The sequence below is a fragment of the Ovis canadensis genome, chromosome 23, assembly GCF_042477335.2.
Source record: "Ovis canadensis isolate MfBH-ARS-UI-01 breed Bighorn chromosome 23, ARS-UI_OviCan_v2, whole genome shotgun sequence".
Taxonomy (NCBI): domain Eukaryota; kingdom Metazoa; phylum Chordata; class Mammalia; order Artiodactyla; family Bovidae; genus Ovis; species Ovis canadensis.
In genome coordinates this window covers 63179903-63198796 of record NC_091267.1, presented here as the reverse complement: position 1 = coordinate 63198796, position 18894 = coordinate 63179903, and the positions used below count along the sequence as shown (strand labels likewise).

The 18894-nt window shown below is 48.1% G+C and overlaps 1 protein-coding gene across 2 annotated transcripts in view; it reads left to right on the top strand.

Moving 5' to 3' along the window:
* MYO5B (myosin VB) overlaps positions 1–18894 on the top strand; it is a 339036-nt gene that overhangs the window by 189267 nt on the left and 130875 nt on the right. For both annotated transcript variants that reach the window (XM_069568511.1, XM_069568512.1), the window contains exons 5-7: positions 8994–9150; positions 15964–16107; positions 17364–17445. In XM_069568511.1, the coding sequence (XP_069424612.1) occupies positions 8994–9150; positions 15964–16107; positions 17364–17445 (383 nt within the window). The remainder of the gene's footprint in view (positions 1–8993; positions 9151–15963; positions 16108–17363; positions 17446–18894) is intronic.

Here is an 18894-nt window from a genome sequence, read left to right as displayed (position 1 = left end):
AGGTATTTGAATGTCTACAAGTACCTGAATATATTTATATCGTGACCCGTTTAGTTAAGCTGTTGAGCAGTGGTTCTTAATCCTAGCAAAACTAATGTTGTAGCAGAACATCAGAATCCTTGTGGAATTAAAACAAAACAAACTTCTGGGCTCTACCCCAGACGTTGTGATCCAGGCGATCTGTTGTGGGATCCACCGGGGGAGCTTCCTGAGCGCCACATGTGTGTGCTTCTAGTGTGCAGCCAGGGCTGAACAAGTGACGGTTCTTTGTAGTCCAGTCGTTGCCAGAGGCCATGACTTGCCTGTTGGGGTCCGAGTGCCCTAAACTTCACCCTCTTCCTGGAACACCATTTCTCTCTTTTGCATAGCCTGGCGCCTCTGCCTGGAATGGCCTCTTGGGATAAATCACCAAGGGCCTGGGATGCTGAGGGTCCTGATGCAGACAGGCCCCAGTGTCTCATGAGAGGTGCTCAGCGGGACCCACGTGTGTGCTTGCTCAGCTGTGTCTGACCCTTCTCAACCCCACAGACTGTAGCCCCCCGGGCTCCTCTGTCCATGGAATTCTCCAGGCAAGAATACTGAAATGGGTTGCCATGCCCTCCTCTAGGGGATCTTTCCAATCCAGGGACTGAACTCACATCTGACTTATGTATGTTCAAATGAGTGTTTTGGAAATATCTTTCCAGCGGCAATGAGGAGAATGGATTGAGTAGGGGCTGACGTAGGCAGGGGAGGACCGGTTACGATACTGTGAAAGGACCAGGAAAGAAAGGATGAGGGACAGGACTTGGGGGATGGATTAAAAAGAGGATCGAGGCAGTACAGTCAACTTTGCCTGGTGGTGTAAGGAGCAGAAAAGAGTCAAAGGCCCTTCCCAAGTCCCCGTCCCATTGCCGTGTGGGGTGCCAAGCCATGTGCTTGAGGAGTAAGGACAAGGAGCAGACTGGAGGGCGGGTGGGGAGCTTGGTCCTGGGTATGGAGGCTTTGAGGGGAGAGCTGTGCAGCCTCTGTGTGTCACTGTTGCTGCACATATGTGCTTGGCTCTTGGGAGAGATCTGGGTTGGGGTGTAAATCTGAGAGTGGACAGCTTTGGGGTGGTGTTTGTAGCGATGAGGTGAGATGAGATCATGTTAGAGGCAACCTGGAGAGGTGAGAGGAGATGCTGAAACTGACGTTCAGGGTTCTGCTAAATTTAAAAGATGAATGGATGAGGCCGGCTCTAGAAGAGAAATCGAAGAAGACCTTGTATCTCCTGGTAGCCTGGCAAAGAGAGTGCAGTGAAGAGAAAGAGGATGGGCTTTAGACTGAGGTGCTCAGATGCACCTGGCTTCAGATACTACTGTGAGCTAGACTGCTGACCCACAAGAAGCCTTTTTACCTGAATATTACCTGGATGTGTTCCTTTACTGTAAAGTAATTCCCAGCACCAAGTGAAAGAGAGCTTCAAAAGTGTTTATTTGGTACTGCAGGTAATCTTGCCCAGATAATCCCATAGACAGAGGAACCTGGTGGGCTACAGTCCACGGGGTCACAAAGAGTTGGACATGACTGAGGAACTAAGCATGGCACAGCACAAGATAACATGGACCAAATAATTCTGTTAAATATAAAATCACAGGAAACACTTGCCTCTGTTGCTCAGTTCAGTTCAGTTGCTCAGTCATGTCCGACTCTTTGTGACCCCGTGGACTGCAGCACACCAGGCCTCCCTATCCATCATCAACTCCCGGGGTTTACTCAAACTCATGTCCATTGAGTCAGTGATGCCATCCAGCCATCTCATCCTCTGTCATCCCCTTCACCTCCTGCCTTCCATCTTTCCCAGCATCGGGGTCTTTTCCAATGAGTCAGTTCTTTGCATCAGGTGACCAAAGTATTGGAGCTTCAGCATCAGTCCTTCCAATGAATGTTCAGGACTGATTTCCTTTAGGATGGACTGGTTTGATCTCCTTGCAGTCCAAAGGACTCTCAAGAGTCTTCTCCAACACCACAGTTCAAAAGCATCAGTTCTTTGGCGCTCAGCTTTCTTTATAGTCCAACTCTCACCTCCATACATGACTTCTGGGAAAACCATAGCTTTGACTAGATGGACCTTTGTTGGCAAAGTAATGTCTCTGCTTTTTAATAAGCTAACTAAACCCACAGATTTCTGAATTTTCAGGGGTATTTTCAAGATTAGCAAGTACCTGCAGTTGATGTGAACTATTAATTAATATTCCTCACAGCTCAGCTGTAACCTGGATCTGGAATCAGAGTTCAGGAATAGCAGGAGGTCTTAGGGCTCATCTTCCAGCCCTTCCAGTTTAAGAGCAGAGGTGCTGGGACATCTCCATCCACACCGAGGAGACCCCCACCCCATTTCAGTCTCACTCTGCCCTGCTTATTCTTCCAGTGAGAGGTGGGCTTGACTGAGTTCCCAGAGGTTCTTTCTGTGATCCTTTCACATGTGAGAGGAGGCAGCCTCTCCTGGGAACAGCAAGTAAGTGGAAGGAGACGGATTCATTTCACTGCTTCTTGTATCACACTACACCTAGGAGGTTTATCAATAGAACTTAGCACCCAGAGGGCCACTGTGAGACTAAAGTGCAAACATGATACTTGGATATGAAATGCACTAAGTACGTAGCCCCTGCGTTGTCAGAAGGTTCAATTTCCTCTTATTGACTGGGCACTTAGGACTCTGACTGCTAACTACCAATTAAGCAGTTTCCCATGAATATTTATGGCTGCCTTCCCTATTGACTTGATTTCTAGACTGTGAGCACACAGCCCTGCCTGGGAGAGGGGAAGGTGTGGCAGGTAGGTCACTGGTGCCTGATGGCAGAGATGCTCAGGGATGCTGCTGTGCCTGCCTCACACCCCGAGCCTGCCTGGGCCCCGAGCATGGAGGGCCGCAGACATAGGCATCCTCTCTCTAGCTGCCCAGGACATATCTCCTCATTCCCACGTTGAGCCTGGTTTTCTTGTTGGCTGGGTTTATGGGATCCCTGACTTGGCACTTTCTGGCCCAGCCCCTTCTCACAGCAGAACCGTTCTTTCTCATGCCCCAACCTTGGGAGAAAATCTTTAACTTTAGACTCACTGGAACTGTGGGGCTCTGTTTAGAGCCCCAAACAGCCTCACTCTGTACCTTTTTTACCTAGCTGACTGTTGTTCTGTCGCTACGTCATGTCCAACTTGTTGCAACCTTGTGGACTGCAGTACCCCAGGCTCCTCTGTTCTCCACTATCTCCAAGAGTTTGCTCTAATTCATGTCCATTGAGTTGGTGATGCTGTCTAACCATCTCAGCTTCTGCTGCCCCCTTCTCCCTTTACCCTCAATCTTTCCCAGCATCAGGATCTTTTCCAAGTATTCAGCTCTTCACATCAGGTAGCCAAAGTATTAGAGCTTCACCTTCAGCATTAGGCATTCTAATGAGTATCCAAGGTTGCTTTCCTTTAGGACTGACTGGTTTGATCTTCTTCCTGTCCAAGGGACTCTCAAGAGTCTTCTTCAATACCATAATTCGAAAGCATCAGTTCTTCAGCACTCAACCTTCTTATGGTCCAACTCTCACATCCATGCATGATTTCTGGAAAAACTATAGCTTTACCTAACTTTATCTCCATCCTAGCTTATCTCTGTCCCCAAATCTTACTTTTCCCTTCCCATAGAACCTGGTTTTTTTTTCCTCCCAATGTGACTCTGCCCTCTACCTGACTTTTCCTGACTTTCCCACTCTAATGGGGTTTTGAGATTATTTTGTGTTAATATAATTGTGTTTGTATCCCTAGGCATCATATTTCTTTTTTATTGTTGAGTTTTAAAGAAAATATCATACCATATATAGTATTATCAATTTTTTTTTTAGCTGGCATGCTGCTAGGATTCATTTTAATTGTCTTCCTAGCATGTCTCCCAGTTATTAACTCTGTCCATGGTACTGACACAAATGTCTGTGTTGAACAGAAATTCTTGATTAAAAATTCTTTGTATCCCCACTGTCTGGTGCAAATGTTTTTTTCTTTTTTAACCATAGTAGATGGTCTGCATTGGGATGATGGTGTTGAAAATGTAATTACAGACTAGACAGACACAGACAGGCAAGAAACAATAGATTGATTATCCCATTAGTGACTAGACTGTATTCTACTGACACACCTAAATTTTCAGATGATTTGTTACTGGAGTGGGAAATGATGGAGGGACTTAATGATGTGTGTTCAGAGACAGGGCGTCCTTCCTGCTAGGCGAGGCTCAGGCCGGGCATTCCCTCCTTCCTGTTTAGCAGCTCCACTGTGTGTCAGGGGCTTTGGCAGGTCTTGTTCCCACCTCTTCCTGCCTCTCAGGGAGTGCCCAGTCCACGGAAAGAGAGCTGCACCTCTTTGAAGCTTGGGGCCCCCGCAGGGAGCCCCCTTCCCATGGATGAGCTCTGGAGACTGAACTCAGGGCAGGAACCACAAAGTTTGGTTTGTGGGCAGTAAATTGTACACCTCTAGGGGGCACCGTGGCCTCAGTCTATGAAGACCACCATCCGTGATAGCCCTTGCTATCTTGACACAAACCAGGTGCTGGCCTGTCCATCCAAGCCCTGCATCTGAGACTGGCCATCATGGAACTTACGTCCTAATGGGAAAGACAAGGATAGAAGGAGTGCTAAGTGGATAAGGGAAATATTAGTAAACTGTATGCTGAGCGCTAGGAAGGCAGGGTGGTCAGGCGGGGGCTTCTGACCACCCTGAAAGAAGTGATGTTTTAACTGAGGAGGTAGTGCTGTGCCAGCCAGCACTGACACCTGATTCCTGTCTAATGTCTCAAGGCTAGAGTTGTTGGAGGGATTCACCAGTGGTGCTTGGTTACACACGAAGGTGCTATAGTGATGGTGTAGAGGTATCACAGAACACCCCAGTGGGAAATTGTCCAGGGTAAGGAAGTCTGTGTTCAAGTTTGCATTTGGTGTCTTACTAGCTGAGAACTCTGGGAATATCCCTGGATCTTCCCAAACTTCATTTTTATCCTCGTTAAAAATGAGAAGACTGGGGGACTTCCCTGGCGGTCCAGTGGTTAAGACTCCAAGCTTCCACTGCACAGAGCTCGGGTTCAAATCCCTGATTGGGAAACTAAGATCCTGAATGCTGTGGCCCAAAGACAAAATAAAAACACAGCAACATCTTAATATTTATATTATTAAAATGGATTTTTTTTTTTAAATGAGAAGAGTGGTACCCAGTAGTCTTATGAGTCTTAAACAGAAGACTCTTGGGAGTCCCTTGGACTGCAAGGAGATCCAGCCAGTCCATCCTAAAGGAAATCAGTCCTGAGTATTCATGGGAAGGACTGATGAAGCTGAAACTCCAATACTCTGGCCACCTGAGGCGAAGAGCTGACTCATTGGAAAAACCCTGATGCTGGGAAAGATTGAAGGTGGGAGGAGAAGGAGACCACAGGGGATGAGGTGGTTGGATGGCATCACTGACTCAGTGGACATAAATGAGTGAACTCCGGGAGTTGGTGATGGACAGGGAGGCCTGGCGTGCTGCAGTCCGTGGGGTCGCAAAGAGTCGGACACAACTGAGCGACTAAACTGAACTGACTGAAGCAAGGCATAACATGGCTAAATGTAAATTGGTGGTGGTAATTAATCACAATGAAAAGTAGTAATGTGTGAGTGGTCATAAGGCAGACTCTGTCTGAGTACCAGCCACTGAGATTTGTGAGATCAAAGAAGGGAAAATCAAGTTGAACTGAAATCACTTCAAGCAGATTAAAAGTAGGAAGGAAAAAGAAAGCCCCATGTGGCTTGAACGGAGTGAACAAAGAGAAGTGTGGTGCGTGATAAAGCTGGAAAGAGAGGTGCTGGTTCATGGAGAGTATTGAACAGGATTCCGGAGCTGGGATCTTAGAGGGCAGAGGGGTGCCATTGGACGGCTTAAAGCAGGGGACGAGGTTCGACCTCATATTCACTATGAAAGGTCATCTAAGGAAGGTGTGTTAATATTACAGGAGGATGGCAGCAAGAGCCAGAAAGCTGTTATTGTATGCTTGTTAGAGATGATGGCTGGGACTCACAGGTCCAGAGAGCAGAGCAGAATGTCTTGGGAGGTGAATTCAGTGAGACACACTGGCTTGAGGGAAAGGGAGGAATCCACAGTGACTGCCAGGATTCTGGATGAAGTGGGCAAGTGCAGGCTGGTGCCCCTTACACGGAGAAGGCTTGGGTGGGGGAACAGGGAGCCATGGAGAGTCTTTGGCACTAGGAATCCTGCAGGTTCAAGGTTAAAGCCAGTGCCTGCTCTCCTGGAGCTCTCGTTCACTGACTGGCATGTGGTCACATGGTGCCAATTAGAGCAGGGGTTCCAGGTGAGGGTACTGATGTCACACATGTCCAGGGGTGTGCTGGCCTTGTTGTCACAGCCGGGCGGAGTATCTGGAGCTCTTCTGGGGCTTCCCTCAGTCGGAGATGGCTGAAGCAGTGCTTCCTGGTGGTTCTGCGCCTGTTGCTGGTGGGGAGGCCAAGGATGATGCTTTCTTCTCTGCAGAAAACCCAAACAAGACCGCACTTCAGCACGATGTCCCCAAAGTCCCTGCAGTGGCTCCCTGGCCGATCAGTGCTCTGCAGTGGGGACCTCAGGTGCATTGACATCCACTTTCCCCACCCCCCCTTCCCTGCCCAGGGGGCCCCCACCCAGATATGGGGATGGAGAAGAGGCTGGCCTTGCTCGGGGAACCCCAGGTGCTGCAGTGGTTTGGTGGGAAATTTTTACCGGAAGAGCAGAATGTTGAGCAGCAGTTAAATCTCGCCTCTCAGGTGTCCAAGACGGGGATGCAGTGTGAGCCCAGGGATGGGAGGTGGGCTTGTTGGTTGCTGGTGTTCTTCGTGGGAGCTGGAGAGCGGCTGGTTCTCATCCCAGGAGTCCTGTGCCCCTGCCTGATGCCCAGGCCTTCAAAACCAACTAGTCGTTTCCCCATCTCTCCCCACCTCCTCAGACCTCCCTATTTTCTGGGACACAATATTGAAATTAGGCCAGTTGACAACCCTGCATTGGCTTCTGAGTGTTCAAGTGAAAGGTCGAGTCTGTCCATGCAGCAGACTTAATTGTTGTTTTATCTTAAAAAATTGCCACAGCCACCCCCACCTTAAGCAACCACCACTCTGATCAGTCAGCAGTAAAACCCCCAACAACCAAAAGACTGCAACTGCCTGAAGGCTCAGAGAGTGCTTAGCATTTTTTTTTAAATAAAATGTTTTTAAATTAAAGTATGTGCTTTTTTTTTTTTTTTTGGAATAATGCTCTTATGTACCTTCTGGGCCTCCTACATTCCAGGCAGATTCTTTACCATCTGAGTCACCAGGGAAACCCCTTAATAAATTACATCATAGTGTAAATATCTGCACTGGAAAACCAAAAAATTCACATGACTTGCTTTATTGCAATATTCTCTTTATTGGAATATTTGCTTGATTGTGGTGGTCTGGAAATGAACCTGCAGTATCTCCAAGGTGTGCCTGTAAAGGGAATCTCACCTGGCTCAGGAGAAAAGGGTTTATTGAAAAGCAGAGACCCAAGTAGTAGGCTAAGTCATGTCTGTAATCGGGCTGAATGGATGGAGCCATACATTTGTTGTGTTTTTGAAGGACATTGGGTAGAATTCCATACTTATAAATATCTCCCCCACAGCCAACCCTAAGTAATGGAAAATTGAAACTGAGAGCTTTTTCCCACCTCTACTCCCTGTTACAGTCTTGATCATGGAATCATCAAATGTCAGAGACAGATTAAATCACTGGGGGAGTCCCAAGTTGTAACCGTGTATTTGACAAGATGAAGAGACAGAGGTCCAAAGAAAGAAGTGACCCAAAGTCACACAGCAAGTAAAATGACCACGCAGGGCCTGACGTCAGTGTGAGGTGAGATGGGACAATGCCTTACAAGCAGCACAGAGCAGATGACGTGAGACTTTAGAAGGTAGAGAAATAACTGCCTGCTGGGATGCCTGAGATGGGTTAGACTTTGGACGTGGGTCGGGCTTCTAAGTTGCAGGTGATTTCCGGCAGAGTGAGAACCATCAATGGCAGAGGCTGGCAAGTTGCTCATCTTGGCTGGACTGCAATACCCTCGTCTTATACGAAATGTAGACATCGTTTCATATAGTCTCACAGCAAATCTCTAAGATGGTATCCTCTTTAATGTGGTGAAGGCTTACAAAGAGCCTGCCGATAGCAGAGCCAGAGCTCAGGCAAGATCCTTAGACTGAAGGCCCACTGTTCTGTCCTTAGGACCATAGTTTGCCCGTGCTTGTCAAAGGTTTTAGTGTTGAGCTGTGCATTGTGATGGGGTTCTTCCGCTCAACTAAGGACTTTGGACTTGACTCACTAAGTGATGAGTAGTTACCTTGATTTGAGTGGGGAAGGCACACTCAGAGCTGTGCTTTAGACACTTAATCTGGCAGGAGTGTTAGGATGAATTAGAGACCTAGCTGGTCCCTAAGTCTAGGTGGCCACTTAGAAGAGCATGAGTGTGGTTGGAGATCAAAGTCGTAAAAGACTGGACCGAGATAGTCTGAGGGTCAAAGAAGTAAACTACCTTGTCCAAAGTCGGACAGCTAACCAGTGGGCATGAGGTTCAAAATCAGGTGGGTTTTACTGCCCATATTCTGGTCCTGGGTTCTCTAGCTGAGACGGAAGCAAAGCTAATGTGTGTAGAACAAAGTGATGGTGCTCTTGCCCATCATCCCCAAGGTCAACTTATGGGTGATTACAAATAGTGTAAAATACGTATGTCCCCTTCCTCTGGGTCATAAAACAGTGTATGTGGCCTTTGTAAGTCCTTCTCAGAATGCCTTTCTTTCTCCCCCTTTCAGATCTGTGAGAGTGTATGAAGGAAGTTGGGCTGTTTCCATGCCATCCCTCACATTTATCCCTAATTTGGGTTCAGACCCTTGTCAACAGGGTCCTTGGAAGGCGAGAGTGCCTTTCCTTGGCCAGCGACTGACCAGGGCCTTTCCTTTGCAGAGACGAGAAGAACCAGTCCATCATAGTCAGCGGGGAGTCTGGAGCCGGCAAGACGGTGTCAGCCAAGTATGCCATGCGCTACTTCACCACGGTCAGTGGCTCGGCCAGTGACACCAACATCGAAGAGAAGGTCCTGGCGTCCAGTCCCATTATGGAGGTAAAGCCGTCCAGATGCCTTTGGCCTCCTTGGCTGGAGTTCCTTCTGCTGAGTGTCCAGCCTCACGCAGTCAGCGTTCTCACCTCTTCCCAAGAACCCATTGTCCACTGTTGAGCGAAATTTTTCAAAGGTGCCCCTAAAAGCACAGATTTGTGAATCTCCTGACCTGGAAGCCCAGGTTCCCGGTATTGGATAGAGGGTCCTCTTCATGTCTTCCTTGTCCCTTGACTCTGCCCGACTGTGTCATGACAATCCTCCCCATCTATTGCCATCTCTGCCGTGTCCTGTCCCTTCTTGCCATCCTATGTCAGCAAATCAGTGTCCCACCCAATCCTTCCCACGCGGTGAGGCCCCACTGAATCAGGAGGGCAGTTCCCATGGGGTGAGGTGGCCTGGATAAAAGATCCCCTCCACTTTCCCCAAAAATGTTTGGACTTTGTCTTTTGGGGGGAGATAGAGTCAAACGCTATGTGACAACATATAATCTGTTGAATAGTCTCAGAAAATTGTTCCCTGAGTTGGCATGAACTGGCCAGGGCAGGTCCAGTCTCTGTCTTCACCACCTGCACCTCCCACACGGTGGCCTCAGAGCGGCCGATGCAAGTGAGGGGTCAGAGAGATTTCCGAATCTTAGGGCTCACTATAGCGAACCATGCTATAGGGACAGAACTCCATTTCTCTTTTTCCCCCTTTCCTCTGTAAAAGTTTCCTTCTGATGGAGTTGAGCTAAATGGCTGCACCGTCCCTGGGCTAGCTTTGGTTTCTTGCCTCCAAAGCTGAGGCCCTTCATTATTGCCTGGGCTGCAGTAGGCTCTTCTGTCAGCCCCGAAGAGCCCCTTGGTTTTAGTGAGAGGAAATTCAGTTGAAGCCAAAAATTGCCAAAATATCTTCAGATTTCTCCACACAGCCTTGAGCCCATCAGGTAAGGCACAAGGCATCAGTGTGGTTGGTCCTTCAGATTATTTTGGAGCTGAGGGAACAAGACCCTGGCTGGACCTTCTCACGGCCCCTCTCACTCCCTCTGACTTTACCAACTGCAGGAAATTCTGAGTCTTAAATCATAGGGGCTCATCAATTAACCAAGCAAACTCTTCTACCTGGAGAATCCCATGGACAGAGGAGCCTGGTGGGCTACAGTCCATAGGTTTGCAAAGAGTTGGACATGACTGAAGCGACTTAGTATGCTTGTAGACAAAAGCAAGTTTCAGTATCTGTTCTTATATGATTTGGGAAATGGTCAATAAAGCTGAAGGCATTTTTACCAAACAGATTAAAAACGGGGGAAAAAAAAAAAGCTTTTATTTGATTGCAGTTGTTCTTAAACTTGACTGTGCATCAGGATCTCCTGGAGCGTTTGTGAGAGCCGATAGCTGGGTGTTACTCCCAGAGTTTCTGATTCAGAAGGCCCGGGGAATCTACATTTATTTTAAGTTCCTTGGTGATCCTGATGCTGCTGGTCTCAGTCCCATACCCACTGAGAAACATTTATCAAATAAATGTTAAGAAGGTAGGAAGGATTCACTGGAAAATATGAAAGAAAAGGAAATAATCCCCTTTGATCCCACAGCCTGCTGATAATTGTTCAATATTTTGGTATATTTCCTTCCAGCTTTTTCACTGACTATTATATTAATAGGATTAGCCATGTCCCTTTATCATTTAGCTGCTTATGAACTTGGCTACAGACATACATTAATAGATGGCTTTACCATTATTTAACTCCCTGTTGTCAGACATTGAGTTTGTAGCCTCTTTGCTCACAGCATTTGTTTAAAGCCTCAAGGTGGGGGCCTGGCCATGGGCTGGATCTGGGAGATGGTCGTGGATGTGAGTCCATGCCTCCCCCTTGGCCGTCTCCTGCACTCACATGGTTGCAGCTAGGCCAGCACTCTACAGTTAGCATCATGAATCATCTCAGGTGAGCGTGAAACCAGGATCTCAGCTTTTCCTCTGAGTTTCAAAATTCAAAATTGCAAAATTACTACTACAAAATTCACTTTGTAGTAGTAAGATTGCCAAGACACAGAGTGCCTGTTCTTTAGGAAGTAAAGTAGTGATTCTGTACAAAACAGAGAAGGGAAGAAACCCTTTTGATCCCTGGTGACTAAAGGCGGTTCTTATTAGCCAGGATGGGGCCACTTCACGAAGACAGACCGCCTCATAATGAAACAGGTACAAGACACAGGCGGGATGATTTTTTGTTTTAATTTGCTGTGGTAAAACGTGCATAATAGAAACATTAACAGCCATTGACGTGTACTGTTGATTGGCACTAAGTACACTCACAGTATTGTGTACCATCCAGCTCCACCATCCATGCCCAGAGTGTTTTCACCATCCAGACAGAAGCTCTGTACCCACTGAACAATGATGTCCTACTCTGCCCTCTGCTCTGGTAACCTCCACTCTCACTTCTGTCCCCGTGAAGCTGCCTCTTCTGGGTCTCGCATGCAGGTGGAATCACTGACCTCACTCCTTTGTGTGGGGCTGATTCACTGCTTTCCGGGCCTTCCCAAGCTTCATCCCTGTGGCAGACGCATCCCTCCTTTGTGTCCTATTTTGTGGCCGTGTAGCATTTTGTTGTATGTATGTACCACGTTTTTGTCTGTTCCTCTGTTGATGGATAGTTGGGTTGTTTCCGCTTTATTGGCCACTGTGAATAATGCTGCTGTGAACACTGGGGTGAACCTAACTGTTGGGGCCCCTGCCTTGGGAATGCTTTTTAAATCACCATGCTCTGAAATGATCTGATGTTTCCAGTGTCTGTTACAGCCTGAGCAGGCTGCTGGGCTGCTGGGGAGGCATGGAAGAAATGTGAGAGCAAGAGGAGGAAGAGTGTGTCCACGAACCAGCCTAATCTTGCATGATGTCATGTGAACAAATGCTACAGTGGTTTGGGTGCAAAACGTTAAATTCTACAGTTAACCAAATTGCTACTTTGGAAATCATGTGAATAAACCCAGAGGGCTCATTCTGTCAATTATGGAATTTTGTTATCATAGAGGCTCTCCCTTGGGCTATTATTGTTACATTTGAGAGAAATATCAGATATGAACATGGAAAGGAAGAATTGTTCCCAGGAAGAACTGAAGGTGGAATCAGAGTGATGCCAAGCAGAGAAAGAGCAGATTCTGTTACTGGCCAAACCCAACTTTTCACAAGTTCAGAGTCTTAACTTGGGCCCTGGTGTCAGGAAGCTCAGTCATCTTTACGGCTCCTCAGAGGAATACAACCAGTACAGGCATGTTTTAATCAGGGCACTGCTGATTCCTGATGACTCCAGCCCTGTCCCGGGGAAGGATGGCACCTCCCAACGAAGCAATCAGTTATGGTCATGCCATCACCTCGTTATTTCTGCAGCTCAGCTGCTGCAGACGCCTGCTGGGGAGACCCAGACTTGCGGGCTGTCTGAGGCGCTGGGATTCCCAGTGGGCTGTGCTAAGTGGCAGTCGTTTGAATTAAAGGCGAGTTGTGGGTGGGTTCGGGTTGACTGGGCTGGAGTCAGATGGTCTGTTGTCAGCTTCAGAGCTCTCTGACCCCATTCTGTGTGAGAGCTTGTCACCATCCCAGGAGTGGCTGGTTCACAAGTCTGTGCTGATTGGAAGGACACTGCTAATCAAGAGACTGGGGGAGCAGGGGCAGAACCCAGCCCCCGCCTAGAGGGGTCACATGGCTTCTTGGGGTGACTGGAGTCTGCAGGCACACAACTCCAGAAGCAAGGAACAAGAGACTCCCCTTGTCCCAGAGAAAGAAAGGGGGCTAAACCGACAGAAACGAAGACCAGTTGTTATGTAATTTTCAGGATTTGATTTTTTTTTCTTAAGCTAAAGAAACAAGAAGGTCTATGAATATTAACCTATTCATACAAGTATCTGCCCCCATCACACCTTCCTGACTCCCTCTCCTCTTGTTTTCTCTCACGTTTCAACATACGCTAGCCAGTGCTCATGTGTTAGGCCCCTCACATAACCCCTCTGTCCCTTTGCCCATGCTAGATTTATTAATAAAATCCCCTTTCCTTCTCCACCGGTGAAATTATACTCACCCTTTAAGATTCACTTCATCTTCCACTTCTTAAAGCCTTTCCCATTCTGCTGGCATTGGCTAAGGTTCTCCCCTCTCTGTTTCCACCCTAGTGGATATGCGTCTCCTTACTGTGCAGTCCCAGTCATGTTGAAGTGATTGGTTCCAGTCCATTTTTGTTTTCCTACATATTTGTATATGCATAAATCAGAGGGTGGTTCTATCACGTATAAGTGGTACCGTATTCTGTTAACCATTTTGCAACTTGCTTTTCACTCAGTATTCTTTTTATTTACCCATGCATTATGTTCTAATTTGCTTAGTTTAACAGCTTCATAGCATCCCATTGTATGAAGAGTCCCCATTTTATCTGTTTCCCCGATAGGCAGACATTTAGGTTGCATTTTATTGTTACACATATTCTGCATTAAACATTGTTTTGCACACCTACTTGTACACTTATGTGAGTTTCTCTAGGTAATATCTTGAAGTATGGTTGCTGGATTCTTAGGTCCTTATATATTCAATTTTGCTAGATATGCCCAATTGTTCTTAAGAATGGCTATTGCAGTTTACGTTTGGACCAGCAGTATATGTGTGAGAGTTCCTTTTTCCCTCACCATTTCATAGTATCAAAGTTCTTCAGGTAGTGCCACCCTGGACTGTCATCTTTGCATCTCTCTGATTTCCACCGAGGTTGAGTATCTGATGTTTACCGGTCACGTGACTTTCTTCTGTGAATCCCTTGCGTATGCCATTTGTTCAGTTCTCAGATTTTACCTGTCTGCATCATGTCTGTGTCTTGTTGCACTGTAGACTCGGAGATAATCAAAGGCAGGGTTTTTTATCATGTGTAACAACTGGACTTGCTTTCCTCATGCATCAAAATGTTTTCTAAGTCAATACAACGACAATAAATCCAGCAGGTGTTTAACAGACAAGGAACAACGTGCAAGTCCTTCACAAACGCATGGAAGTTAGAAGTTCTTGATGCCCAGAGTGGAGGTTATGGGTTTGATAGTAATAATACACACAACCCTTTCCCTTCATGGGTACCGTTATATACTTTCAAAGTGCTTGTCTATCCATTGTATCACTTCTCAAAGTAGCCTCGTGAGGTAAGGAGGATAGGTTGCCAGTGATCTTTAGACTGTAGGCAAGCTTTCCCAAAGCTGCCCTAAGGAGTGATCTCAGATGTGGTGAAGGTTCATGGTTTGTTTTTTTTTTTAAGATTTTTTTTTTTATGGACCATTTTTTAAATCTTTATAGCATTTGTTACAAGATTGCTTCTGGTTTTTGTTTTGGGGTTTTTTTTGTGTGTGTGTGTGTTTTTTTTTTTTTTTTGGCTATAAGGCATGTGGGATCTTAGCTTCCCAACCAGGAATCAAACCAGATGAAGTCTTAACTGGACTGCTGGGTAAGTCCCTGGTGAAGAGAACATTCTCGTTGCCATTTTACAAATGACAAAACTTGAAATTTTTGAAATTGAGATTTGTGGGGTTTTTTTTTGGTTGAAGGTAGATAATCCTTTAGAGTTTCACACAAGCTGGCCTTTGCTGGTTGCATCCTCCTGATGTTACCATGTTCCTTTGTCTTCTGTATGTCCCATAAAAGGGTGGTAAAATTTAAAGGCTTGGTTAGATTTAGGTTTGTTTGTTTTAAAAATCAAGAACCCTTTATTGCTGATGGTGGGTGTTCCCATCAAGATGCTCAGAATGCCTAGCTGTCTTTTGGTGGAGTCAGCAGCCATTGCTTGTGCCTAGATCAGTTAATTCATCAGGAGTTACAGAATGGTGGCGTTCACATTCTATTTTCCCTCCCACATTTATCAGCAGGAGTGAGTCTAGGAAGAGAAGCTTCTTCTCACTAACTAGTTACCCTGATAGAGTCTCCACAGGAAAGTTAGGGTGGATGTTTACTTCCTTATTTTCTGCTTGTTTCAGTTGGTTCCCTGCCATCCTCTGAAAGGTTTTCTCCTCCTTTCTTAGGAGAAGTTAAACATGGGGATTCATGTCTTAGTCTTTATCCTTTGATTTGACCTGACTGTTTGAGATGTGAGAAGTCACCCACATGGGTGGCAGCTCCTGTCTGGTGGTGAGTAGTTTGGACAAGGACCGTGAAACCCAGTGGAGTGAACACAGACTGTGGACTCAGTTGTATCTGAATTTGTATCTTGGTGTTGGCACTTCCCAGCCATGTGACCCTCAGCACACTGCTTACCTTTTCTAAGCCCAAGTTTTCCCAGAAATATGAGGGAAGTTAATAATACCTATCTCCTGGGATTCTTGCCTGGATTCAGGGAAAGTGAAGGGAGCTGAGCCCAGGACCTGGTTCATGTTGGAGCCCTGGGAAATGGTCACTTTTACCTGTGTGTTAGGGAATGCAGCCCTCCTTGCCACTTTTCAAACAGAATTGGCTTCCTGAAGTCTGACAGTGGCCTGTCACTTGGTGCCTTGAAGCATCAGGGCTCTCTCTCAGGGTGGGGGTGGAGAGTGGCCCTCACATGCACATTCCAGGTAGGAAAAGGAAGAGGAGAAGGTCAGGGAGGTGCACCTTCCAGCTGTCTAGTCCCCTTTAGAGACCCTCAGTCAACTCTTCACGCTCACTGGCCTTCCTTAGGAGTAAAGGAAAATGAAGGTCTCTGTTTTCTTTTGCTTGAACCATTGTCATCTCAGTAACAAGTTCTAGAAGGAAGGAGGAGGGAGGGAATAGAGACGCTGCCAGGAGCATTCAATCCTGAAACTCAGGAAAACCCACCCTGTCTTGCACACCTTTGTCTTTTCTGCACAGGCCATCGGGAATGCTAAAACCACCCGCAACGACAACAGCAGCCGTTTTGGAAAGTACATTCAGATCGGCTTTGACAAGAGGTACCGCATCATCGGGGCCAACATGAGGACCTACCTGTTGGAGAAGTCCAGAGTGGTCTTTCAGGTGAGCCGTGTGACTACGCTTTTTGTCTTCTTTCCCGGGGATGGTGCTTCCTTGCTCCATATTCCGCTCCCTCTGCCCAAAGAACATCTCGTCTTCTGAACCTGGACTTGGATAGACTTGTGTTTTTGGTCTTCTTTCTTCCTTTTTTTTTTAATTAATAAGTTTTCATTTATTGGTATCAGACCTGAAAAATCTTTTATCCCGTATTGATGTTTCAATGGGCATTGTGTTTAGATTCAGTCAGCAAACGTATTGTCTGTGATGTGCCAGGCAGCAAAGAGAGGACATCATGTTCCTTGTGGACTTCAGAGTCTTGTGATCTGGGCAATGTCATATAGGGTCTGTGGGTTTCCTCTTTCACCAGGAAACTCACTTGGTAAGTTATATTTTAAAAAGAAGCTATTTGGCCATTTTCTTAGTTTCCTTTACAAATAAATGGAGATCTCGCTTCTCACGTGACTCGGTTCTTCTTTGCTCACCTTTGGTTCCCTCCTTCCGAATAGTCTTTGGCCTCTCGGGGACTGTCCTCCTCCTGCACCCTGGCCTCCAGTGGCGGTCGGTGCAGCTCAACCCCAAGTGCAGTTCCCTCCACCCCGCAGGTTTGGTGGGACTGCCCCATTTGCGGACCACTGCAATTTCACTGTGACGGCTCAGACGGCCTGCTGGGCTGGGTATGGGTGAGACGTGCTCTGACCGTGGCTATGGCTAGACTCCTCATGGGTGTTTTCCTCTTCCTTGCCGTCTGCACTCAGGCTTCCTGAAGCCCCTGTCCCCTGTGTAAGGCAGGTCTGGCCCTGATATCCACTGTAAGTCCTTTCTCATCGTGGACCTTTCCCCTCGCCGTCCCAGCCTGATGATTGCAGGGGCAGAGCTTCTCTTAGTGCCAAGCCTCCCTGGGGCGAGAGGGAGCCTGCACCAGGGAAGTAACAGTCTTCCCAGCGTGAGCTAGGCAGCGCGGTGGCCTGAGCCAGCGCCGACCCATGGGGCTGTCCCGGGTGAAACTGCAGGGATGCTCTGTGAGGGAGGAAGAGAGACCATGCCTTGTTTTGCTTAAATCCAGAGGTAAACATCTTCTGGTTGGCAGAAGGGCCCCGTAACAGTGAATGGAGACTCCGGAGGTAGGAGTTGAAGGTGGCAGAGGCGTGAAGGAAAGGTCTTGACCTCTGTCCCCCAGAGCACCCTGGAGTTTGAACAGGGCAGGGGACACTCTTGGGGTCCCTGCCCCTCACACTGAGCAACTGTGTTTTCTCCTCCAGGCAGACGACGAGAGGAATTACCACATCTTTTACCAGCTCTGTGCGGCTGCCAGTCTTCCGGAATTTAAGGAGCTGGCACTAAGTAAGTGAAGGGGTGCTGCCCGTTCCGGGGGCTGGGTGCTGCGGCAGCAGGGGGTGCTTCTGGGGGCTCCACTCAGGGTCCTCCATCCTGGGGTTCTCAGCTCCGCCTCTCAGGGGGCCCAGCCCCAGACATCTGTGAGTTTCATGCCTCCAGAGAACAAGAGGAAAAGAGGCCAGGGTGGCTCAGTGTTGCGCAGAGCCTCAACAAATTAACATTCATTATTATTTTGGAAAGCATGTTTCACTCGAGACACCCTGAGAAATGTGTCCCCACCACGAGGATGTAGAGATTTAGGTAACGCATGCCACTGAAGTGTGGCCCAGCCACTCTAAGTCACATTTGAGGATTGAGACCAAGAGAAAGAAAGGGGTGAGGCTAAAGCAGAGGTAAGACAGGGATGGCTCCAGAGGCACGTCGGAGAATCCCGGGCCTCCCTGTGGAAGGCAAGGTGGGGTGCTGAGAGGAGTTTCCCTGCACTCTGAGCCCCAGCCAGACCACAGCGCAGGGTCCTCCCCGCAGGCAGACAGCTCGCACATACCTGCCCCGCAGTGCTCGGGCCGGGATGGAGCAGCTGGAGCGGGAAGCCGGTGGGAGCCTTGCTGCTGCCCTCAGATAGGAGGACAGCTTTCCGGTGGGTCCCCCTCACCCTGCATTTCTGCTGCTGCTATTTGCTGAGGGGCCTTGATGTGAACCTAGCGGAGCCAAGAAAGTGAACCTGTTTGTCGCTCAGTCGTGTCCGACTCTGCAACCCCATGGACTGTAGCCCACCAGGCTCCTCTGTCCATGGGATTCTCCAGGCCAGAATACAGGAGTGGGTTGCCATGCCCTCCTCCGGGGGATCTTCCTGACCCAGGACTCGAATCCAGGTCTCCCACACTGCAGGCAAACTGTTTACCGTCTGAGCCACCAGGGAAGCCCTGAGTGGAGCTGAGAGCCAGCCAAGGCAAGAAGGGCGAGCAGGCTTTAATTCTCAATGCCACACCCATGCAGCCCCTCTCCTTGGGCCTGGAGCCCTCCCCTACCTATACGCGGGGCCTTAGCTCTGAGTGTTGACTGACTCCTGCTGCTGAGTCCTCCAGGCCAACTCCTGATGGGTTTCTATCCTGAGGGCAAGCCTCAGGCCATACAGCTTGCCTGGCCTGGCCTGTCATCTGAGTTTTGGGAGGTGTGGGTAGGTTTAGGACTAGCAGATGGGGTACAGAGCTGGATGTCTAGACAGGAGCTAGCTGCCTGTTGTACAATGGTTAGAGACCTAGACTTCTGTGACTTGGCGGTCCCAGAGCCAAATCCTTGCCACCATAAGGGCCCAGGGCCAGATCCACCTCTGGCCGCTCCAGCCGAGGCTCCCAGGAGGTAGAATACAGCAGGATGTCAAGCCTGGGTCTGCCCTCTTCGCTCTCTGCTCTGCTTGGCTGGTAGCCAAGCAGAGTGGATGCTGGTAGCAGTCAG